The 25,798-nt window shown below is 42.6% G+C and overlaps 1 protein-coding gene across 1 annotated transcript in view; it reads left to right on the forward strand.

The window, feature by feature from the left end:
• LOC147208320 (solute carrier family 4 member 11-like) overlaps positions 1-14,886 on the forward strand; it is a 39,244-nt gene extending 24,358 nt beyond the window's left edge. The window contains exons 9-20 of the mRNA XM_086133034.1: positions 1,457-1,541; positions 1,642-1,767; positions 2,045-2,158; positions 3,488-3,620; positions 3,871-3,944; positions 8,382-8,655; positions 10,042-10,148; positions 10,221-10,386; positions 11,075-11,248; positions 12,419-12,614; positions 13,227-13,396; positions 14,224-14,886. Of these exons, the coding sequence (XP_085989160.1) occupies positions 1,457-1,541; positions 1,642-1,767; positions 2,045-2,158; positions 3,488-3,620; positions 3,871-3,944; positions 8,382-8,655; positions 10,042-10,148; positions 10,221-10,386; positions 11,075-11,248; positions 12,419-12,614; positions 13,227-13,396; positions 14,224-14,290 (1,686 nt within the window). The 3' untranslated portion in view covers positions 14,291-14,886. The remainder of the gene's footprint in view (positions 1-1,456; positions 1,542-1,641; positions 1,768-2,044; positions 2,159-3,487; positions 3,621-3,870; positions 3,945-8,381; positions 8,656-10,041; positions 10,149-10,220; positions 10,387-11,074; positions 11,249-12,418; positions 12,615-13,226; positions 13,397-14,223) is intronic.
• The last annotated feature ends 10,912 nt before the right edge of the window (positions 14,887-25,798 follow it).

Here is a 25,798-nt window from a genome sequence, read left to right on the forward strand (position 1 = left end):
CCGAAAAACGTAAATTCACGCTTCCTTCAATGAAACTACGAACATTGAAAATAATGCATCAAAACAGAAAATCAAGCGAGGAAATCACAAAATAAATTCTGAAGGGGGGAGGCTGTAGAATTTAGGTCTTATGACATTTACCAGATTTTTTTTTTTAAAGAGCTCTTTTGAATGAACAGGCATTCCAACTTGGTTTTTATCAGTTCATCATAGTTTAATGAGATATGACTTGAGTTGACATGCTACTGTTGCGATTTTGATATGGCAGTGCCACATGCTACTGATCTGGGAAATAGATGATTACATCTTTAGACATATCCCCTGCAATGTGCTCACCTACCCCCTGATTTGGAAACACTGTTCTCATGTGTCATATTTAGACCACGTTTAATGATTAGGTCATCTTTCATGTACTAAATTTAGATCGTATTTAATCTAGTACTCTGTGCACCAACAATATACATGCATATCTGCATTTGTAGTGGAACATGTTTAGATTGTACGTGTTGTTCTTTGTACCTAAAAAATGTTAAAACATTAGACAGTATTTAATGGTCTCTGCACCTTTAATGTACCATATTTAATGGCCTGTGTACCTTTGATTTGTCATATGTAATAGTTGATCTGTGCATATGATAGGTAATGAAAACGTAATGGTCTGTGTATCTTTAATGGATCATATTTGATGGTTGGTGCATATCTAATGTATTTAAACCACATTTAATGGTCTGGGCCCTTGTTATGTGCCAAATGTAGCCAAAATTGAATTCAATGCGATCTCAGCTATCTCGGTCGCATTGTGTGAGGCCATTCTGAATGGATAAGAGAGGTGGGATGGAGTATGTCACAAGTTCTCGTAGCAAGTGCTAAGTCAGTCAAGTCTTAACCCCAAAGTTCCAAGCACCTTCCAAATTACTGTGGCAAATATCAAATGGGTCAATCAAGTTGCGGCAAGTCATCACTTGGGTGAAGTGAGTTATAAGTCAAGTCAGACAATCTTGCTGAGTCATGACATGTGTTTAATTTGCACATTAGCATTTGTGCACTCAGTAGCCGTACTTATGCCAGTTAGCTGAACTATAAAACTTGCACTTTCTGATTCTTTTTGATGATTGAAAACCAGTTTTGGAATTGGCTGTTATTTTATTATCTTTTCACTCAAATGCACAACTGACAAAGCTTTGTTTCTGTTTGACTAGCTATTGGTTAGTTAATCTGGAACATTACTGTAGCTAAACTGTTAAGTTTTGGTGGAATTTTTTCATACGGTTTTGCCAAGTCCTAAAATTGGTGACTGAAGTCTGACTCGAGTCAACCTATGTGACTTATGACTGAACACCTGGATGGTTAAGGTACAGTTTCCTGAATTCAATAGCTCTTCGACTTGTGCGCGTACAATATGCAAAACATCCCTTGAATGTCCTGCCGTGCTGAAGATTTTTTTCCTCCATTGTAGTGTAAAGATTTCTTCAAAGCCGGTAAAGGTGTTTATGATGACCTTCGCCGCCGCCTACCGCTCTACCCTTCTGACTTCACAGATGGTAACTAACCTGCTTTCGGCTCTGATAAGTGTTGTGCTTTAAAAGCACTCCTGTAAAGGTGTTTTCATTTTTTTTCTTTTACAACCTACCCTGAATGAAGGTATAATCGGGAAGGACCGCTCTTTGCTCAAGTACACCACTACGGCTATTTTCCTTTACATCGCTATTCTGCTGCCTGCCATCGCCTTTGGTTCTCTCAACGACGAAAGCACAAGAGGAGAAATAGGTAGTGACTTGAAAAACACTTCAGAGTTGCCGACACTAAATAACACTCCAGACCACAGTTGTCAAAATCAATTCCCATGGTGCCAGATCCAGCAAATAAAGTAAGCCTAATTCATGTTTCTTGCTTCATGGATTTATTCATTTCATTTTTGCTCAAAATCTATACCTGTAGTGACCATGCAATTGGTCTCAACTTTGAGCATATGTCACAATCAAATAAATTGAACAGTAGTTGTAGTCCAGTAGAGTGTGGCCACTGAGTTTAATATCTTGAACAGATGTTCAGAAGACCATTGTCGGCCAGAGCATTGGAGGTGTGATCTACTCCCTGTTTGCCGGTTCGCCACTCGTCATTCCACTGACCACTGCCCCTTTGGCCATCTTCATAAGTGGTGCGTATTGATACTCATCTTCCAGTGAGATATTGGAAGAGGGAGGAGTAGATTGCACATGTGCTAGTCATCAGTTAGTCTCACATCTTAGGCCCGCCGCATACCGAGCGACGAGGAAGAACGCTACTGAACTGGACAAGTGCAAACAAATTACAGTGGGTGACTCACACCAGCTCACCTGGTGACTGACCCTTGCACACATACCAACTCGCTGCAAAAACAAAACTGCAAGCTCTTGTGTCATATTCCGCCTTGGCGCTCGGTGTCCGGCAGGCCTTAAATTTCAAGTTTCAAGCAAGTCCCAAGTTACTGTGAAAATTAAACCAAGCAAGCCAAATCGAGTCCCCACTAAACTTCAAGCGAGTTGAGTGAGGCCTTTGCTTGTGTTAAGCGAGTTTTAAGTCAAGTCATACAATTATGCTCAGTCACAGCATACTGTACTGTCTATTTGCAATTTTGCATTCAGTATATGTACTGTACTGTACTACTGTAACACAATAGCAGTCATGTTTTTTCAGAGGTAGCAAAACCAGTTTGCATATTGTGTATTGCTGTATTTTATTGTTTCTCAATTAAACACATAACCGTCAAGAAGCTATTCAGATTTTGCATCCCGGGTACTCCGGTTTACTCCCACATTCCAAAAAACATGCATGGCAGGCTGATTGGACGCTCTAAATTGTCCCTAGGTGTGAGTGTGGGCGTGGATGGTTGTTCGTCTCTGTGTGCCCTGTGATTGGCTGGCAACTGATTCAGGGTGTCCCCCGCTTACTGCCCGAAGACGGCTGGGATAGGCTCCAGCACCCCCCGCGACCCTAGTGAGGATCAAGCGGTTCGGAAAATGGATGGATGGATGGATGGATAAAGTTACATATGTCATTTTGAGTGTGTTTCTGTTTGACTTGGAAATTGCAGTTGAATGTTGCCGTTTTCTTCAAACACATTGTCCTTGAATACAAATATAATAGTCTTTGGTGCTTCCTCCATCATACTCACTCCATGAGGTGGCCTCTGCACTTAGCCTACCGGTGGTTTGCTAGATTTGTATGCACGAAACACAATAAAACAAAACAAAACAAAACAAACGACATGCATCTTATAAGCAGCGTCATGTGGACTTACCAAGTCACGTACGGTATTTTATGCCTCAGATATATTGAGTCTTATGAATACAAGGTCAAAGTCAAGCCGAGTTGAGTCTTTCATCAGTTTTAGCCATGCAAGTTTGAAAAATCTGAAGTCAAACCAACTGACTCGAGTTCCCCACCTCTGGATATTGAACCAACATCGGGATTGTTTTTTTTTAACAACAGTTGGGTTTGATCATAGTTATCCGGGGCATCTGTGATGACTACAACCTGGACTTTGACGCCTTCTACGCTTGCATCGGCCTGTGGAACAGTTTGTTCCTGATCCTAGGGGGTTTTTTCAACGTCAGCCTGCTGATGAAGCTCTTCAAACGGTGAGCGCACTCGCGGCAAAACACTGTACTGCTTTTCCACAAAGTTAGTCGCCTGGTGTGTTATCCACGAGATATTTAAACTCCTGTTTAAACATGTAACGCTTTCTCAATAAACCAAATTGTGACCTCAAGGCAAGGACTTTGATTTTAACGAATGGATTTTATGACACCGTGGTGTTTCATTCCGCTGAGTTGTATTGTTATGTCTGCACACTTAGAAATAACCCTGCCGTGGCTCTCTTTCTCCCAGCTCCACAGAGGAAGTCATTGCGTTGTTCATCTCCATCGCATTTGTTGGGGATGCAGTGAAAGGCACGGTTAAAAGTGAGTCCATTAAATATGTTTGTTTCATGATGGACAGTGACTTGGCATAGCGGGGATGTTTTTGAAAAAATGTGATGCAAAGATTCTTATCATCATCAACATTTGGCCGTTAACTGACTTTTTTTTTCTTTCTTCTGAGGCTCAAATGTCTAATCATTTACTGAAAATAATTGTGAATTTGTTTTCACACTGGCAAGTGCTAATTAAATTGTTTTAACGATGCTAAATTTATGAAACAATTAGGTTTTTTTTAAATTAAACAGTACACTGATAAAACATTCTTTATTTAATTTTATGTTGTCAGGTGTTTGCATGAAATATAATCCTTTTATTTAATACATCTACTGAAAAAAATCCATCTACAAATCCAGAGGATTCTATGTGTGTATGTGTGTGTGTGTGTGTGTGTGTGTGTATGTATATATATATATATATATATATATATATATATATATATATATATATACTGTATATAGGGCATATGAAAACAGACAACTGGTTCAGGGTGCCCCCGCCTACTGCCCAAAGACGACTGGGATTGGCTCCAGCACGCCCTGCGACCCATCCATCCATCCATCCATCATCTACCGCTTATCCGGGGCCGGGTCGCGGGGGCAACAGCTTTAGCAGGGAAGCCCAGACTTCCCTCTCCCTAGCTACTTCTTCCAGCTCTCCCCGGGGGATCCTGAGACGTTCCCAGGCCAGCTGGGTGACATAGTCTCTCCAGCGTGTCCTGGGTCTTCCTCTGGGTCTCCTCCCGGTGGGACATGCCCGGAACACCTCACCAGGGAGGCGCTCAGGAGGCATCCGAATCAGATGCCCAAGCCACCTCATCTGGCTCCTCTCGATGTGGAGGAGAAGCGGCTCGACTCTGAGCCCCTCCCGGATGACCGAGCTTCTCACCTTATCTCTAAGGAAGAGCCCGGACACCCTGCGGAGAAAACTCATTTCGGCCGCTTGTAACCGGGAACTCGTTCTTTCGGTCACGACCCATAGCTCGTGACCATAGATGAGGGTTGGAACGTAGATCGACCGGTAAATTGAGAGCTTCACCCTTTGGCTCAGCTCCTTCTTCACCACGACAGACCTATACAATGTCCGCATCACAGCAGACGCTGCACCGATCCGCCTGTCGATCTCCCGCTCCCTCCTGCCCCCACTCGTGAACAAGACCCCAAGATACTTGAACTCCTCCACTTGGGGCAAGATCTCCTCCCCGACCCGGAGGGGGCACTCCACCCTTTTCCGACTGAGGACCATGGTTTCAGATTTGGAGGTTCTGATCTTCATCCCAACCGCTTCACACTCGGCTGCGAAACGCTCCAGTGAGAGTTGGAGAGCCCTGTTTGAAGTAGCCAACAGCACCACATCATCTGCAAAAAGCAGGGATGCAATACTGAGGCCCCCAAAACGGACCCCCTCAACGCTTCGGCTGCGCCTAGAAATTCTGTCCATAAAGGTTATGAACAGAATCGGCGACAAAGGGCAGCCTTGGCGGAGTCCTACCCCCACTGGAAACGATTCCGACTTACTGCCGGCAATGCGAACCAAACTCTGACATCGGTGGTAATGTGACCGAACAGCCCGTATCAGGGGGTTTGGTACCCCATACCCACGAAGCACCCCCCACAGAACTCCCCGAGGGACACGGTCAAACACCTTCTCCAAGTCCACGAAACACATGTAGACTGGTTGGGCGAATTCCCACATACCCTCGAGGACCCTGCTAAGGGTGTAGAGCTGGTCCACTGTTCCACGGCCGGGACGAAAACCACACTGCTCCTCCTCAATCTGATGGTCGACTTCCCAACGGACCCTCCTCTCCAGCACCCCTGAATAGACCTTACCAGGAAGGCTGAGGAGTGTGATCCCTCTGTAGTTGGAACACACCCTCCGGTCCCCCTTTTTAAAAAGAGGGACTACCACCCCGGTCTGCCAATCCAGAGGCACTCTCCCTGTTGACCACGCGATGTTGCAGAGGCGTGTCAACCAGGACAGCCCCACAACATCCAGAGCCTTGAGGAACTCCGGGCGGATCTCATCCACCCCTGGGGCCTTGCCACCGAGGAGCTTTTTAACCACATCGGTGACTTCAACCACAGAGATAGGAGAGCCCACCTCAGAGTCCCCAGGCTCTGCTTCCTCCAAGGAAGGCGTGTTGGTGGAGTTGAGGAGGTCTTCGAAGTACTCTGCCCACCGGTTCACAACGTCCCGAGTCGAAGTCAGCAGCGCCCCATCCCCACTGTACACAGTGTTAGTGGTGCACTGCTTCCCCCTCCTGAGACGTCGGATGGTGGACCAGAATCTCCTCGAAGCCGTCCGGAAGTCGGCTTCCATGGCCTCACCGAACTCTTCCCACGCTCGGGTTTTTGCCTCGGCGACCACCGAAGCTGCGTTCCGCTTGGCCAGTTGATACCCGTCAGCTGCCTCTGGGGTCCCACAGGCCATAAAGGCTCGATAGGACTCCTTCTTCAGCTTGACGGCATCCCTTACTGCTGGTGTCCACCAGCGAGTACGGGGGTTGCCGCCACGACAGGCACCAACCACCTTACGGCCACAACTCAGATTGGCCGCCTCAACAATAGAGGCACGGAACATGGTCCACTCGGGCTCAATGTCCCCCGCCTCCTCCGGAACATGGGAAAAGCTCTGTCGGAGGTGGGAGTTGAAACTCCTTCTGACAGGGGATTCCGCCAGACGCTCCCAACAAACCCTCACAATACGTTTGGGTCTGCCAGGACGGACCGGCATCTTCCCCCACCATCGGAGCCTACTCACCACCAGGTGGTGATCAGTTGACAGCTCCGCCCCTCTCTTCACCCGAGTGTCCAGAACATGCGGCCGCAAATCCGATGATACAACTACAAAGTCGATCATCGAACTGCGGCCTAGGGTGTCCTGGTGCCAAGTGCACATATGGACACCCTTATGTTTGAACAAGGTGTTCGTTATGGACAATCCGTGGCGAGCACAGAAGTCCAATAACAAAACACCACTCGAGTTCTGATCGGGGGGGCCGTTCCTCCCAATCACGCCCCTCCAGGTCTCACTGTCATTGCCCACGTGAGCATTGAAGTCCCCCAGCAGAACAAGGGAGTCCCCAGCAGGAGTACTCTCCAGCACACCCTCCAAGGACTCCAAAAAGAGTGGGTATGCTGAGCTGCTGTTTGGTGCATATGCACAAACAACAGTCAGGACCCGTCCACCCACCCGAAGGCGGAGGGAGGCAACCCTCTCGTCTACCGGTGTGAACCCCAATGTACAGGCACTGAGCCGGGGGGCAATGAGTATGCCCACACCTGCTCTGCGCCTCTCACCGTGAGCAACTCCAGAGTGGAAGAGAGTCCAACCCCTCTCGAGAGAACTGGTACCAGAACCCAGGCTGTGTGTGGAGGCAAGTCCGACTATATCCAGTCGGAAATTCTCTGCCTCACACACCAGCTCGGGCTCCTTCCCTGACAGAGAGGTGACATTCCATGTCCCAAGAGCTAGCTTCTGCAGCCGAGGATCGGACCGCCAGGGTCCCCGCCTTTGGCTGCCGCCCAGCTCACATTGCACCCGACCCCTTTGGCCCCTCTCATGGGTGGTGAGCCCATGGGAAGGGGGGCCCTGCGACCCCTGTGAGGATAAAGTGGATCAGACAATGGTTGGATGGATGGATGTAAACAGAGCTTCCACTGTAATTAAGAGATGACATGTGACTTGAATGCAAGAAAATACATTCAAATGAACGTTTAAATAAAAAAGTTGCTCTTTCCTCAACACTTAGGAGTGTTAATTAAAATGTTTTGTTTTTGATGATTGTTTTATTTAAAGTTTCATTTTAAACATGGATATGATGTTTTGAATCATCCATCCATCCATCCATTTTCTAATCCACTTTATCCTCACAAGGGTCGCGGGCCACACTGGAGCCTATCCCAGCTGTTTTCGGGCAGTAGGCAGGGGACAGACTGAAATGTTTGCCAGCCAGTCGCAGGGCACACAGAGACGAACAACCATTCGCGCTCACACTCACACCTAGGGACAATTTAGAGCGTTCCGTTAACCTGCCATGCATGTTTTTGGAATGTTGGAGGAAAAACCACACAGGCACGTGGAGAACATGCAAACTCCACACAGGAAGGCCGGGGCCAGAATTGAACCCTCGACCTCTGTACTGTCAGGCGGACATGCTAACCAGTCGAGCACCGTGCCACCTATATTTGACATTGATTAGAAATAAGAAATATTTCATAGTAAGATAAAGTAGCCTTTCTTAGTAATAGTTTAAAAAAATTGTAAAATAAATATGAAAACAAAATAAGAACTATGTACTGTCCATTCAAATAATTTTCTGAAATATGTGTGTCTTCCCTCAAAACGTAAACAGAGTGATTACAATGAAAACATATTTTCAAATGAATAATTAACAAAGGGGTACTTTTTCCTTGCTAGTTTTCAAACACTTCTTCCATGAACCCACGCTGGCGACTCAAAACAGCACAGTAGTCCTTCACCAGATCACAGAGGTTCTGGAGAAGATGAATAACCAGACGCCGGGCCTTCACCATGCCAGCGGGGCCCTGACAATGGACCACGCTGAGGGGCACGTCTCCGTCTTCCTGCCCAAGTCGCTGGTGATTTGTTACAGAGAGATCCCCATCCTGTGCCTGCTGCTCATGCTGGGCACCTTGTGGCTGGGTTACGCCCTCTATCTTGTCAAGAGAAGGTAGGCCACTGACTGCAATCCGCCCAGTCCGTACCACAAAAATAGTCAACAAATCACCCTGCCTGATGACATTTTGTTTTCATGCTGTTGTAGTATTGGCCGTCTTGCATCCGATGTTCAAACTCAATAGGTACAAGAAACATCTGAAAAACTGTCGGGGGGAAAAATGGTCAGTTAAACATAATGCATGTAAATGTGCCCTTTGAGCTCAACAAATCATGTCAGAATTCTTTAAAGTCATGGAAGTACTGTATCCTTTCTACAAGTTAGAAGCGACATTCACCGTGTGTACCATACTGCCACTTACTGGCCTTTTATAGGTATCAAGAGAATGCAGACGTGTCGTGTTGGGTAAAACAAAGCATTTATGTCAACGTTCGCCCGGGTGAAAGTAATTTGCATGCAATTGTCAATTGAAGTGGGCAGATTAGACTGACATTGTAGGACATGGAGGGAACACATCCTGGAATCAGCGTAACCAAGAGAAATGAAGCAAAAATGAAGAAGCTACTGTAAATAAGATAATGATTTTAAAAAACAAGAATAATAACATTTACAGGAAATCCGTTTGACGTGTGCAATAGCAAATATTGTAAATTCAAGTCAGTGCTTTGGATCAGGATTATAGCTAATAACATTTGACCACTTTTAAAAATGTCTCTTTCACAGACCTATGAGAATAACCCTTTGCGTCAGTTGTTGTGGATTGTGTCTATAGCTTGAATACAACTGGATTAATATAGACATAAAGTGGATCATTTTGTCCAGATGAAATCAAGTGGGGCGAATGAATAGCACAAGTAGGTTTCACGGCACTTTTACCGCTTTATTTGTTCCATCCGTCACCATATGAGAGAGGAATATTTCACTTTCCACTGCACTCTATTTGTCTGGCAGCCACTGTGACCCATTTGTTTCAGCCACTTGACACGGTGCTGTGAAGGGTGAAAGAATCGTTTCTCTCTCTCGGCTTGTTCTGGTGAATATTTTTTTATATGACTGTAATAAACACGGTGACACAGTGATCTGTCTCAAAATCAAGTATTCCTGCGTGCCGCTTGCTGGGTTAGCCTGGCGCCAGCTTTCCATTGACACGAATGCGCGTTCCTAAAAATGGATGGAGTAAAGAAAGTGACACACTAATAGTCAGGTGATTTCCTGCAAGGAAGAGGATAGATAATAACATATCTGCAATGCAGCGTACAAGGTCTTCTGACTTAGGTTGTAGTGAAGTTCAGGTTCATTCTAAAATCTCACCCAAAGGCCGAATATTCCCATCGACAATTGTTTCTTGATATTGGGTAATGAGCCACATGCTGCTTCATCGAATCGAAGCCTGCTCTGATCAATTTCAATGACACAGCTGAATGATATCATTCCTTTCAGCCCATATATGAATGGCAAAGTTCGAGAAGTCGTGTCCGACTGCGCCCTGCCAATCTCCGTGCTGGTTTTCTCCTTCATTGGCTCCTACCTTTTCCTTGACATACAAAGTGAGTGCCGGTCTTCTTGACTTCTTTACCGCGTGACACATGTCTCACGGTTGATTCGCTCCCTCTCGACAGTCCCAGTGTTCAGCGTCCACAACGGGCCCGTCTTCAACTACCCTCCATTCGACAAGTTGTCGGGCCTGAACACCCTGAGTGCCGTGGGCCTCGGCTTTCTTCTTGCCCTGCTCATCTTTATCGACCAGAACATCGTCATTTCGCTCACACACGTACCGGAGCACAAGTAAGAGACTACTGTAGTACCAGCTGTCTCTTGAAAATGACATTATTCCCCAAAGGTTGTGCGACTGGTCTTTCGCCCTTCTGGGATTTGCTTTCTTCCTCTTGTTACCAAAAACGCTTTGAAACATTTTCCACTGCTTTTTTCCACTTGAATTAACTTGTCTCAACTTCCACAGAAATTAACAAAAGACATAAAATGTGAAAATAAGTGTGAAAATGTCCCTTTTGACAAAACGGGCGCAGAAATGAACAAATAAGCCGTCCAACTCCATGGCTCATCTGGTGCATCTGTCTGGTGCCATCTCTGTCACGCTCTTTTCTCATACTGTATTGAGTTGTACAGTTGAGGCAAGGCTTGGTAGCACATACCTAATGTGGAAAAGCAATGTGAAAATGAATCTGCTTAGTTGCCTGTTTCTTAGTGGGAATTCAATGTGCTATTAGAGTTTTGCAAAAAGTCACGACAGTGGTCAAAAAAGTTGCTAGCAGTGACCAAAGTGCCACCTAACCAATAATGCTTTTGTGAACTTAGCAATTATCTTTTTAAGGTGTATAATATATTTAGCACCACATCTCTGAATTCACTTTAAGATGTCTTTAAGAATTTGCTGAAGAAGTGTAATGATTTAAAAACAACAACAACAACAACAAAACAAAACAGACGTTTGACATGAATTTGCTGGTTGCAGACTGCTCAAAGGCACAACATTCCATTGGGACTTAGTGCTGACCGGACTCATCAACATCCTCATGTCCTGCCTGGGGTTGCCATGGATGCATGCCGCCTTCCCACATTCCTCACTGCATGCCCGTCAGCTGGCCAAAATGGAACAACATGTGGAGAACGGCCACGTTTACACCACGTGCGTCAACCATAAAGCCCAAGCAAACAACACGGAGCAATCACTCAAATCATGAAGCCCTTTAAAAACAACACTCAAATCAGAGGCTTTTTCTCTTGGATGGGAAAAAAAATACATCCCTGAGACTTTATTTTATTTTTTAATTCAATGGCAGGCCAAGTCAAATGCTCTCGTGGTCCACATCGGGCCCACGGGTTGTAGATAGCTCACAGTAGATTCAATATTCTTACATCCTGGTCTAGAATAGCTATTTATTGATTATTATTATTATTATTATTATTATCAAATGACAGAACATTGTGAGGAAGAAGAACGAGCAAAATACAGAATGGAAAGGTCCCTTCCTTTTCAGTAAAATACTATAAATTAGTATATAATTAATAAAATACTTTATCAACTTAAATTTTATTACAAAAATCCTGTACTCTCATACCTGATATGTACAGTGTTTATTTTTTCACAGACATCATCAAAAATGAAAAAAAAAATCTATTTTAAAATATACATCCATAATGTAACATATTATTTTATTGGCAATGACTTCTCTTGACATGAGTATAAAATTGAACATGAAAATCTGTTATTTTTGCATATATATATATATACAGTGTATATATATATATATATATATATATATATATACAGTGTATATATATATATATATATATATATATATATATATATATATACTGTATATATATATATATATATATCAGTACGCATATACATATACAGTATATACAAAGTATTGTTAAATTAAAATGTTACATACAGCTTTATATATGTAAATATATACTGTCTTTTTATAGTATATATACAGTATATATATATATATGTATATATACAGTATATATATATATATATATGTATATTTTTTAATTTATATATGCTCATGTGCATGTTAGATATATTGGAATAGCCATTCATTTAGAAAAAAACAAAAACAACAATCCACATTTAGATTGTATGTGTGCCAAAATATGCAGATAAGAAGGACACCAAAACAAACTGACTGAAAAAATTATGGTGATGAAAACCTTGAGTGAGGTAAAAACAAAAAATGTTTTTGGAACACTCTATGGTTAGTGATCATCTTGATTGTGTCGGAATGCTGAAAATTAGCATGTCAAGGACTTCACGCATGCTTTGTTTTGTCAAAATATCTCACAGTATCATCAGCGTAAAGGAGACGCGTCTGACCTCGCTGGTCGCCAACATCCTGATCGGCCTGTCCGCCTTCATGCTTCCCATTCCTCTCCAGTGGATTCCCAAGCCTGTCCTGTATGGGCTCTTCCTCTACATCGCTGCGACGTCACTAGACGGCAACCAGATGGTGGACCGCATGGCTCTGCTGCTGAAGGAACAGGTGTGCAGAAATCAGCCTGTTTGGATTAAATGTCCGTCTTTTTTTTCCCCATGTACTGTAGAATGATAGGTGGCCTGGTGATCCAGTGGTTAGCGTGTCGACCTCACAGTGCAGGGGTACCGGCCTCCCTGTGTGGAGTTTGCATGTTCTCCCCGGGCCTGCGTGGATTTTCTCCGGATACTCCGGTTTCCTCCCACATTCCAATAACATGCAACGTCCCAATGTGTGAGTGTGAGTGTGGATGGTTGTTTGTCTCTGTGTGCCCTGCGATTGGCTGGCAACCGGTTCAGGGTGTCCTCCCGCCTATTGCCCGAAGACAGCTGGGATAGGCTCCAGCACCCCCCGCGACCCTTGTGAGGATAAGCGGATCGGAAAATGAATGAATGTAGAATGATAGCCAAAATAATGCAGGTCACATCCTTCATCTTGTGGCCCCAATGCAAGCGGGCCCTTTTTTTTCTCCACTTGAATAAAATCGCCAAGAGGTCAATGCAAGAAAGCCTTTGTCTTCCTCCATGGCTGTTGCTTCTTGGTCTTTTTGATACGATATGTTCAGTGGTGATTGCAGTCTGGTATCAGGAGCTTGTAACCATTTCACTTTCGTAAATATAGACGTCCTATCCTCCCACCCACTACATCCGCCGTGTGCCCCAGAGGAAAGTGCACTACTTCACCGGGCTGCAGATGATCCAGCTCATCATCCTGTGTGCCTTTGGCATGTATCCTCTGCCCTACATGAAGATGGTCTTCCCCCTACTGATGATCTTGCTCGTCCCTGTCAGGTGAGAAGAGCTAGAATTTCACTTCTTTACCGTTTAAGTCGTGTGTAAAATGTTTTGGGTGCTGAACGAACACATCATACCATTCTGGCCTGTCGCCATCTAAATAATCCGGTTTGTCTGGTCAAAGTCAACTTTGGGATTTAGCTAATAGCTCTTCTTTTGGAATAGAGAGTTGTCTTGCTCCCCCCTCCCCTACCGTTGAAGAGTGCCTGCCTGTCTGTCATGAAACGTTCGAGATGTCACTTCTCAGAACCTGACTGACATTTGCTCGTTTATGGACTTTTATGCTGTACCTATGTGTTTTGTTTCCGCAAATGTCCTGAAGGACATTGTTCATTGTTTGTAAATGACAGTCTATGTAAATGAGCAGATATACAGTACGTTTGCATTTTCTCTTGACATGAATGGACTGCTTCAAGTGACAGAGAGACATTTGAATGATGACTGCAATTCGAATGGACAGACGGACATTTTAATTGTGTTTCACTGGACAGACTCTCATTTCCATAATCTGCATATGCAAATGTGATGACTGATGTTGGTATTATGTGTATGCAAACGGAAAGACCCTTCATTCGTGTGGGTGTGTGGGCACGTGCGTAGATGGACAGATATACAGGCATGTTTGCAGATTCTGTTCATATTATGAATAAACATTTTCATTGTGTATTTTATGTAAATGAATGAGAGATATTTGCATTATCAGTGTGCACAAAAGCACTGTATTGTGTGTATGGACGTGTTTAAATAAGCAACCTTTATTTTTTTGAGACCGGTATTTCTATTTGACATTGAAAATATTCTCTCTGTGTGTCTGTTTGCTTCAGGACCAGCTTACTTCCGAGAATTATTGACGCCAAGTATCTGGACATCATGGACTCGCAGCACATGTAAAACAAGAGAACATTAAAATATATATTTTTTTGATATACATATATATATACACACACATACATACACACACACGAAATGAAGGTAATAGACTCTTAATTTATCTGCAGCCATTTATCCATCCATGATCTGAGCCGCTTCTGCATTTGTTCGTTAAAAATCAGCATAATTATCGTAATCATTGTTTAACGCTTCACCAACCTTTTTCTGTCAGTTAATCAGTCACTAGCGAGCACGAGTATCCACACACAAAAAGTGCTGATGTAATTATTCTGAAAACTATAACAATTCATGTCTTTTCTGTTTTATTAGGTGTATTTTGTATTTGACTGTGCATTTAACATTGTTATTAAACATATGACATTTTTTATTTGAACCTCACTTGTGCAATACAAATTGTTGTAGTGACGTTTTGGTAGAATAAATTAGTTTATCATTTAAACCAATCTCAGAAGCCGGTTGTTGCTCCCTTTTTTGGTTCAAATTGTTACATTTTAAGGATGTGTGTCATGTGATGATATATGCTATCAGGTGGAGAATTGGCTCAGTGCAGCTGCGACTTGAGCATTAAACTCATTAAACAAAGCCCTTCCCCTGAATTCATTGTCTGTTTGCGATTAATTTGACTGATGAAAAAACACGCTGCCTGGGAGGGGACTGCCGTGTGAAACAGCTCCAGTAGATGGCAGTACAAGCCAAGCAGCTGGATGTTGACCGAAGCGGAACGCCACAGAGGTATTGCAAGGATAAGGAGCAAAAATGATCCCAGTTTTGCATCATCTGTTACTAAAGTGAAGGCCAGGCCGCCTTGGATTTAACTGGCAGATGCTCCGTTCCATTGTGTTTCCTCACATATCAAATGTACGAAACAAATGGCCCTCAATCCTCAATTTTCACACCTGCAGTACTCTAGTCAAAAAAAACGAGCAACTGTGGAACTCTGCATCATTAAAATGCGGTGCACACATATCGACAAGCGGGCCGCCCACAGAATAATAAATAAAACACTAAAACGGCTTCTTTGATCGATCTGAAAGGATGTCTTTTGTGATTATGCTGTAGTGCGTCTGTCATCTTGAGTACACTGCACACAATAAATGCAATAAGAGAGCTATGACTTTGATTTAAACTTATGATGTGAGGGGTCCTTGGGATTTTACAATGGTAAACATTGCTTTAGTTGTTAAAATGAGATGTGTCAACCACATTGAATGAGCCATCATGTCACACAAGAATTTAAAGGATTATCCCTACTCATGAGTCTTGCTTTTTCTTTGGTTTTTTTGAATTATTATTTTTTATGTCACAGCAGAGTACCAGTGTGATGTTGAAGAGGAAAGTAGATGACAAGCATAGAAGACCAACACATAGGTCTACATTTCCATTATCCATCCTTCCTCCCATCCATCCATCCAGCCGCTTGTGTTTGTAAATGGAATGCATGATAAGGCAGATGTTTGCATTCTGTACATATAGAGGTAGAATTTAAACGGAGACATTTCTACTGTGTGTGTGTGTGTGTGTGTGTGTGTGTGTGTTTGATTGTGTAGAAATGTAATTGGACAGATAAATAAATGGACATAAAGACATTTTCATTCGGTGTGTCTGTGTGTAATTGCACATGTGTACATGCTAAGTTCCTCATTTATCATAAGGGTTACCTTCCAGGTAGATCTGCAGGAAAGCAATCATATTAATAATATTTTACAATTTGTATTTTAAAACTTAATGAATAATGCCAATACACAATATGAGTGTGAGCCGCAGTCCACTTTGCCATTATCACATTCGACACTGCAGTATCTGTGACTTTGAATGTGTGGCTTTAAAAGAGAGGAGCCTGGCCTGTTGAGTGACATGGGAGTCAGCGAATGAGAGTATAGAGTTGGGCGGTTGTTGGCTCAGAATAGCAGCTGGCTGCTAACTAGCCAACAGTTAGCTTGTTTTATTAGTTTCGATCCTTGAACACCCGTGGAGGCATTGCAGTTCCTTCAAACTGGTGGTGGAAGGCCTTATTAAATTAGTTAACCATACATGTCTGTCTGTGGAAGCAAGGTCTGCTTTGCGGTGAACACATTGCTTTATCTTTTTTTTTTTTTCTGTCAGTGTGAAATGACCCCAACTCGGTCATTATGTCTGTTATACACCTTTTTCGTTCTGACTTGAAAAATTAGATCAATAAAATCCATGTTGCAGCGAGACCACACAAAGTGAACAGTAATATCGCGAGGCATGACCATATATCTAAATCACCGGCATTCCTGTGTACAGGGTGTACCTTAATTGGAGCCTGAGGATAGCTGGGATAGGCTCCAGGATGCCCATGATCCTTGTCAGGGTAAGCGGTTTAGAAAATGGATGGATGGATGGATGGATGGATGACCCAGATGTGGAACTTATTGCAACAAGGGCGAGCGTCTGGCTGAAAAGTACAAAATGAACAAGAGAAATAATTGACGCCATGACATGTCTCTGAGGTATCTTCTAAGGGTGAGTACTTTATTTTAGTTTAATTATACAATGGTGCTGGCTTTCTAGATGGGATTTAGCTGGTTCACGTGGGGGATTCAAGAGTTGTCACCATGACGATTTGTCCAATTAAATACAGTATGCCATTTTCCCCCTCCTTATTAATCCTGGACCCCCGATATAGAAAATGTCCTCTTGAAGTGAGGTGGAGGATAATAACAGTGCTTTTGTCTTGGCTGTGGGTTTCCACTACATTTCTAATGTCTCCTCTTGAGTGTTTTCTCAACAATACAGGTATGTCATCCTGCCCACACATATGGGAAGTGCTTGCGCAATTACTGGATCCACGATTAGGCACTCTGGTGTATAGGATTTTTTTTTAAATGAAAAAAAAGAAAAGAAAAGAAAATAGGAACGAGTGGCAAATTCTGCTTTTACATGCCCGGTTTTCAATATTGTTTTCTGCTTGCAGAATAAAAAATTAAAAAAAAAAAACTACCCTCTCCCCCTCCTAAAAATGAGTAGTATTCAGAGGTGTCTCCAAAGTGGGAGATAATCTTTTTTGGTGTGTTGGTGGACTTCCAAGTTGTTCCAATTTCAAAAACAATTCCCCATCAGAAATAATGTAAAGGTAATTAATTCATTGCATCGTGAATACTTAAGGTGCAACATGAAGTTAACCACTGTCGAAGAAAACTTCAAGTAAAACTTCTCTTCTGAAGACGCCTGGCAGACACAATGAAAATGCCACGGGATGATGTTTGCCAGAGTGATACTGTCACCTACTGGCATTTTATAGGAATTGCTGGAATGCATACTTTTGTGTACTAGTGAATAGATATATAGATAGATAGAATTTACCATTTCTAAAATGTTTGGATCATTCATTTCACGGAATCGACGTTCATCATAACCATTTCATCATTGCGTGGAATGGGTTCAACGGAAGATGGCAAGGCATATTCCATAACACAGGCTTTTAACATCGGTGCTCGGGCAACAACTGTGTAACACCTCCTGACACAAGTCAGCTCTTCAAAATAAAAGCAGGCAGTATAGTAACAGTTTCTCCACACTTTCTTGGGCCACACGATGGCCAATTTAGCCAGCACACTCAATTGACATGTCCCAGATAGTTGAGTGTGACTGCTAAATAATCCACCATTTTTTATTAAAACAGAAATGCTTTTATTATATATATATATATTATTTATGCTTTTAAGGCCTGACTTCTGACAGGATGTGTAATGCCAGTGTTGCCTGAGGTTTGAAAATAGTGTTAACAGTTCCTATAGATTGGCCTGGAAGGAATTCATTGGCTTTACCCTCTGTGACCCTATGTTTTCCATGTGATTCAGTTTTAGTTTTTTTTTTTCCTGCAACAGACATATTTGCAGTATGTCATTGCAACCAATCCGCCTAGAGGTTGACATCGGGACCAGAATAATATGAGTGACAGCATCCCCAGAAAGAAAGAATTCAACTGTGAGGGTTTGAATAAGGACCACTTGAATGTTCCTGCGATGATGATGACGATGCCAGTATGCATTAAGGCCCGTCAGGTAGATTGGTGACTGCTGTGCTGACTCACTACAGAGAATAGAGCTGTTTGAAGTCAATGCATAAACACACACACACACACACACACACACACAAGAGTCCGCACAGCAAAGTGAGCTCGATACAAAACTGTATATCAACACATACTTGACCAATGAAACCAGAGGGACAACATTTTTTTGTTTAATGGCCAAATTCGATTGAGGTAAGAAAAAAAGTGAAACTGTCTTAAAAAAAATTCTATTCTATTTATTTAAAATGTACGCAAGCATGAACCTGCAAATGCGGAGGAAGCATTTTCAACTGGTCAATGTAATTCGCAGGTTCGATTGTGTGCCCTGTCAGTGGCTGGCAAGTGGTTCAAGGTGTCCCCTGCCTACTGCCCGAAGACAGCTGCGATAGGCTCCAGCACGCTCCGCCACCCTTGTGAGGATAAGCGGATCACAAAATGGATGGATGGATGGGTTATTAAAGGTAAGGTAGAACAACCAGTGTGTGTTCCACTTGGGGGATTCCACTTCCTGACCTTTCAGCTACCATTTACAACATCCAGCACGATCGCAATTAGTACATGAATAAAACAATAGCGCTTAATACATTCTTTATGGAAATGAATAATAGAATACGCTGCTTGCAAAAGTAATCCATCGTTTTTACATCTGCACACCTCAATTCAACTAGGTTCATGTTGCTCTGTCAACCTTCAAAAGCAAGAGCGCCATTTGTCACATGACCTACAGTTTTGTCAACGCCTCCGAAAAATATAGAAAAGGGAACATTTCTATTATGATTCAGAAATGACAGCCATCATTTCCCCAAGTTTGTTGAAAGGCTGCTTCCATCGTCGTATAAGAGAACACATTAACATGCAAAAGAGATCTGCTTTTACCCGGGAGCACTTCTACTCACTTCCAGCAAAGTAGCCTGCGGGAGAAAGCCTATCGCCGCTGCCTTGTGAAAAACACGGATGCCCATCCGATTTTGAAAAATGTTCATATTTATGGAGTCTCCGCGTTTTGGACATTCCATGAATGTTAAATGTAAAAAAAAAAAAGACAAAAATGAGCATCCATGTTTTTTACAGGACAGTGACGATAGTGAAGAATCACAAGAGAAACACAAGGAGCACGTTTAATTTGGAATTTGCCTCTAAAATCTTATACAAAACATCGGAATTATGTTATATGTGATGACATTAAACGCGTTTTCAGTTTCTTTGGCATTCCTTTGCCTGTTGACAACATTTTGCAGTTCAGGCACAGTTACAGCTCCTTGAAAGCTAATAAAAAAAGCGTTTTGCAACTCAATGCAAGAAAAAAATAAAACAAAATGTCATCCATTTTTGACTTGCAGGAAATACTTTTCGAAAGCCGCAGATGGGACCTGGCTTTTTTTTTTTTTGCATCAAACAAGACTTCAAGAAGACCAATTGCGACAGAGGCCATGATCAGAGGACAAGCACCATTGAAGACCTAACGACCCGTGCGCCAATCACACATCTGCAGACCTCTTTCTACTTTAGCAAAGCCCGTGGGGGACACCGGCCGACTTGATGCTTTCATTCTTTCGGCCAACAATTCTAATTAGCGGGGAAAAACTGCGGCAGCCTTGTTTACATCCATAAATAATGCATTTCACGATACACCAGGGGAGGCTCGTATGTATGACGCCGCCGCGTTGTGTTATGTAATCCAATGAGGACAAGTGGGTTCATTGGTTTATTTGTCCCCGCTCGCTCACTTCAACGTCATTATGCAAAGTTGGAATCACGAAGGAAGGGTGGATGTGGTCTTCAAGTGCACATTTTACAGCGGCCAACTTTACATCGTCTGCAAGTTCAGATTTTCCAGTTCCTTAAACGTACTTTGCACATGTCGATGCATGGACTCCAGCGAGTGAGTCTGTTATGGAAAGGGAATAAGAGGGGACACTTCGATTGGCCGCTGGTCAAGTCGGCTGTGATCACTCCCACAACGGCGCGAATGCCTTCTACAAAAACATCAAATGAAAGAAAGCTCCACCCATGTGCACAGTTGGATGCGCTTTGTGTTACATTTGCACGGGAATAGGGCCCGTATTGAAACACTTTTTACACCTCAGCAAATGTATTGTAACACAAAAAAAAAAAAATTGCAACCTTAAAACATATTTTAAAAAAATATTGTACGTACATGAGGTCCCCGATTTATGAACAGAAGAGGAAGATTACGGCGTCAGCTTCCCATGATGACAACTCAGATTGCCAAAATCTTTTGCAATAGAGGCCTGCACAATATTGTCATCATGATGCTAGCCCATGCACTAAGTGTATCCTTGTGCATCAATTCTACATGAATTTTGGCTATTCATGGGCTGGTCCGGTCCCAGTTGAATAGCGGTGTCAACACTATTGTACAATTGGTTGAATAGATCTTTCTTCTGATCACTTCGGCAATCGGTGAGAATATTTTTAACTCGGCAATTAGTGATCAGCAATAAAATCCGATCATGAAAAGCCCAAATGATTTGCTTGTATCTGACTTCGACCAATCAGATGCAACCTTAAATGTACATGAGAAAAGTATCTTGGGGCATTACTCAAAATAAATGCCGGTAAGTTAAAAATATATACCTGTAGATGGAGATATAAAATTGTTATTACAATTAATTAAAGCGTACATTGAGCCTTCTTATTTTGCCAGGTGATTTTTTGTTCTTTAAAATAGATAATGTAAATATCAGTTCTTTCAGTGCATATTGCAATAATCTCGATATCGCAATATTCAACATCTATGTCTCATTTTCCCACGAAGTGTCCAGAATTACTGCAATGCCTTCGTCAGCATTTGCCTCCCCAGCAATGCCACCTCAGCAGCCTCACCCCAACTCGGCACATTTAGAGGAATCCAACATAAGATAAGAAAAATCTCCGGTGATGATATCTCCTCTTTCTACGTATGCACATGAACTTTGCTCCAAGGTAAGAATACAGTCTGGTGCGTATTGCATACAATGGCACTTGTTGACACAATAAGTTGAGGTGTGTCTTCGGGACAAAGTGTTGATTTTCTGCTTATGGAAAGTGAAAAGTCATTTCAAAGTCAAGTCAAAGTATTTCACAACACACCTCCTGCAATTCCTTTACTTCGGCACCAAACAAGAGTACAGGTGTATACATATTTTTAATGACTTGAAATGGCAATTTTAGATTGCCATGTAATGTGTCTCGACCTTTGAAAAATTCAGTTTCTCAGAGCCCGTTGTGTTCGGATCTTGGGGACCGCTTGTATTGTTGTGTTTGTGAGTTAGATGTAAATCTGCCTCATTTCTAATCCACAATGGAAGGCTGAAAAACAGACATGCTAACCACTAGCCCGCCATACTGCTTAACAGAGTGTGTTTTTATCAACAAGATGACTTTGTAAATGTTATGACATGAGTGCACAATTATAAAAAACGGGAGCATGTTTTGTACAGCAGTGTATAACAATGTATGCACTTACATCGTGAGGGGGAAGAATACACAGGAGGCTTTGTGGGGCCAATCTGCAGCATCAGCAAACAACCTCACAATTAGACACAAGAGTGGTTGAACAATACCTGCAGAAGTGTGAACCGTGAGGCCACTCAAATTGACTTGCAAATGTTCAAATATGTATTCGTGAACGTGTTTGGATTCATGACACTTGCACACAACAAACAAATTGTCCAAGAGAATAGCTCCAATATGTCAAACGTAGGCAAAAAGTGCCAACAATGCTGATAATCAAGCTGATGTTATGCTTAATGTGGGAGGGACACATTGGGCGAATATATAAAAATCCTCGCATGAAGCTCAAGTGAGCTCTCAGGGTTTGTATGTGCGTGTTTTATTTTTATTTTTTTCCCATGCACACGCTGACTTGATGAGCACTCTTTCAACCCCGTCTGTCATCTCGTTTTATCGTCTCCAGATAGACTCAATTAGAGAAATGAAAGGAAATGTCAATGGGAGACAAGGCTTCCACTAATCCAATAAGACGCTCCACGATGCACCCTCCTCCTTCATTGCACATCAGAAGCCGACTGGTGCCGCTGGCAAGAAGGTCCACTTCATCAACATTATTCACAGCGCAACCTCGGTTTTCGGAAGACATTCGTTCCAGAAAGTCTAACTAAAACCAAATTGTACAAAATCCAGAGCAAAAATGCTCATAGGAATTAATTTAAATCCAATTAATCCGTTACAGAGACCTAAAAATATTCATACAGGATCATTCATGAATACATTTTCTTGCGCATATAGATTTACACGCAAAAACAGTGAGAAATAAATAGAGTGCCTAATTAGGTTGCCTTTATTGAAGAGTCTTGATGACATTGAATCCTTTTTACACTGAAAGTCTTAAAATCAACGTTTATCGATTGGCAATAAATGAATGGCAGAGTAGATGGATCAAAAGCACAACAAAATTTAGATGGCAAAACAAAATTGAAAACCGGCTCATACGCATATGAAAATGGAGGTTCCACTGTACTCTGATAAAAAAATGGTTTTCGCCCTTAATTTGCATGCCAGGGTATTGAGGATTTTGCTCTTCTCCTTCGCTGCTTCCCTTCTGTTCCTCAACTCCGCGGATTGTTTTTCATCTGTAATTCGACTTAACTTTTAGCTGATCCTGATCATTTCCTCTGTTGTTCGACAGCTGTGACTTTTTGTTTTGGTTGCGTCATAATTCCGCCGTTCCTCGGCAGTTGTTCTGCGGTCCCTTTGCCTGTTTCCTTGGTGTTTGTTTTGATGGCTTTCGTTTGTATTTGAGCTGTTCCTCAGCTGTTCCTTATCTGCTTTTACATTGTTCCTTGTCTCTTTTTCCAACCTTCTTTGACTATTTTGCTGCTGTTGCACATCTCATTCTCATCTGTTTCCGTGTCGGTCCTTGTTTGGATCTCACTTTGATCTAGATCCACCTCAGATGGTCAATGTTCAAATTCGTCACCAGTGCTCATTTGCTTTCTCTGCTGTTCTCAATCACTTTCCTTGTTCTTCCTTGGTTTTATCTCATCTGTATGAATCTCTGCTGTTCGTCAGATTTTTCCCGGGTGTCTTAACATGACTGCTTTTCAATTGTATCCGTGCTGCTCCTGATCTAGCTCTGATATTCCTCAGCTGATATTCCTCATCAATATCTTCTTCTCTTTTGTCTGACCTTTCGAAGTTGTTTGTTGTTGCTGTTCCATGTTTTGTCTCCACTTTCTCTGCTGTTTCCTTGACATCGCTCATTTGTGTTGCCGCTGTTCCTTTCCCGCATCCCAAACACTATATTCGCAATGGTGTAGAAGTGCCCCGAATCATCCTGCCATCCACCATTTACACACAAAATGACTTCAGTCATAGTCCATTACGATGTCACTGATGATTTGATGCTCTGGTTGCCGCAGTAACTCGTTCCTAAATTTCATCAAAACCTTCAAGTTTGCATTATTACGACTGTCAGTCGCCTCATTCAAGACGCTTCAAAGTGGAGAGTCGTTTCAGTTGCCTGTCTTTAAGATTCATCATTAAAATTTCTCAGACATTCTATTTCCTTGCATCGTTCCCAGTTTGTTCCTATGAAGTCCATTATTAACATCCATAGCACTACGCAGTAGAGATGAGACGGATGCATTGATTGAGTCGTCCGGCGCCTCGTGACAGTTGCGTTTCAGTATGGTTGCTATCCAATTACATGGATGATTGAACTTGAAGCCCATTCAAATGTCAGCCCTCAATTACCTCCTCCAAGTGTACTCGGGCAACATAATAAAGGCACACGAGGTAATGGCATGAGTCTGCCCACATTTCAGACATGTACTTTGGGGTTCTTGGACAAAATGGACACCGCTCCTCATTCGCTGCAATAAGCCACTAAACAGCTTCACGAATCACCGTTTCCTGCATACCCGCATGCATTTAATTTGATCGCCATCACTTTTCCAGGACAGCCCCCCCCCACCCCACCCCAACCCTTTGGACTTTTCAAGCCCCACACTTCATTCCGTCTGTCAATAACATGGAATGGTGGAAATTAAAGAGATGGGAATTCAGGAGATGCCTATGATAGCAATGAACATACAGTACCCCAAGGCAATGTGACGAACATATGCAAACATATTCAGAATGACATGCTATAAAATAAATCTCATTTGAGAATTCATTCAAGGGCCTGACTTGTCCCTGCACGTCTCTGCACACTTCCAAGTGTGAATGGAAGAGTGTATTGCTGGATTTGAACTTAATTGAAGTGATAGCCTTTGCAGCATTCCAATCTTAAGGATGTAGCTATTTTGATCACACGGTAGACGGAAACCTGTATTATGAGCATTTTGTTGTCTTTGATGTTCCAAAAACATTCAAGGCAGGTTAATGGAGTCCAAAGGTGTGAGTGTGAGTGTGGATGGTTGTTCGTCTATATGTGTGCCCTGCGATTGGCTGGCAACCAGTTCAGGGTGTCCCCCACCTTTTGCCCAAAGACGTGTGATGGATCTTATAGTCAAATCATTTTTTTTTTTTTAAATGCCAAAGATGCTCGAGGTTCATGCTCAGCAGGAATTTAAAAAAATAAAAAGAATGTGTTTGGCATCGCGAATCTAGTCCAATGGGATGTAAGTGTATGAGAGCTTTGTTTAAGAACAAGTAAGTACTTCGTACATGCTGCAGCTATTTGACATCACAGCAGGTGACCAGATAAATGGATTGCTGCCTGAAGACGTGTTTTCTTTTCGTTCTCGCTCCCGGGTGGAATATGTTCAAAAGAAGCTTCCAGCTATTTGTAAAAAATATAATAGATATTGTAATTTTCACACACGGTGGATTTCACACACAAAAAGTCTACATATCCCCGCTCAATTGTCAGGTCTTTGTGATATTAGAAATAAAACCACGAGAAATAGTTACCCAAAAAAAAAAAGATTCCACCATTGTAACCTATAATCCAGGGGTGCCCAACCTGTTTTGAGCAAAGATCGACTTTTGAAGCGACCGACCTCCCGCGATCGACCCGATCGCGAGCGTGCAAGCATACACATATGCACACACTCAGTTGTTGATGATAGATTAAAAAAGATCCAGTAACCGAAATATGGAATGCACTTTCTAAAGACCATGGGGTACAATTGTCGAAATTTAGTTTTGGGCTAATTCAATCGGGCCAAAAGAAGAGACTGATTGGGGTCCAGGAACCTTTGGGGTAGAGTCTTTACCGCTGAACAGATCTCATCAGAACATTCTCGTTCCTGAAACTACATTAACTAAAAGTTACATTTCATGGAAACGGGTCAGCCGTGGTCGTCAACGTCTTGAGAAATACATTTACTGCATGAGGAGTGATGTGGTTAAGTTGATAAGATACAAAACCAAAAAGCGTGTTCAGCACGACAACTATTGATGAGCGGAGCATATTAACGTGCTGCCAAGGAGAATTTGGACATTGCGTTTATTCCTCCGCTTAATGGTGCCATCAACAACAGGCAGTCAGGAAAGTACCC

This window comes from Hippocampus guttulatus, chromosome 2, assembly GCF_054856545.1.
Source record: "Hippocampus guttulatus isolate MCC_2025c chromosome 2, RoL_Hgut_1.0, whole genome shotgun sequence".
Taxonomy (NCBI): Eukaryota; Metazoa; Chordata; class Actinopteri; order Syngnathiformes; family Syngnathidae; genus Hippocampus; species Hippocampus guttulatus.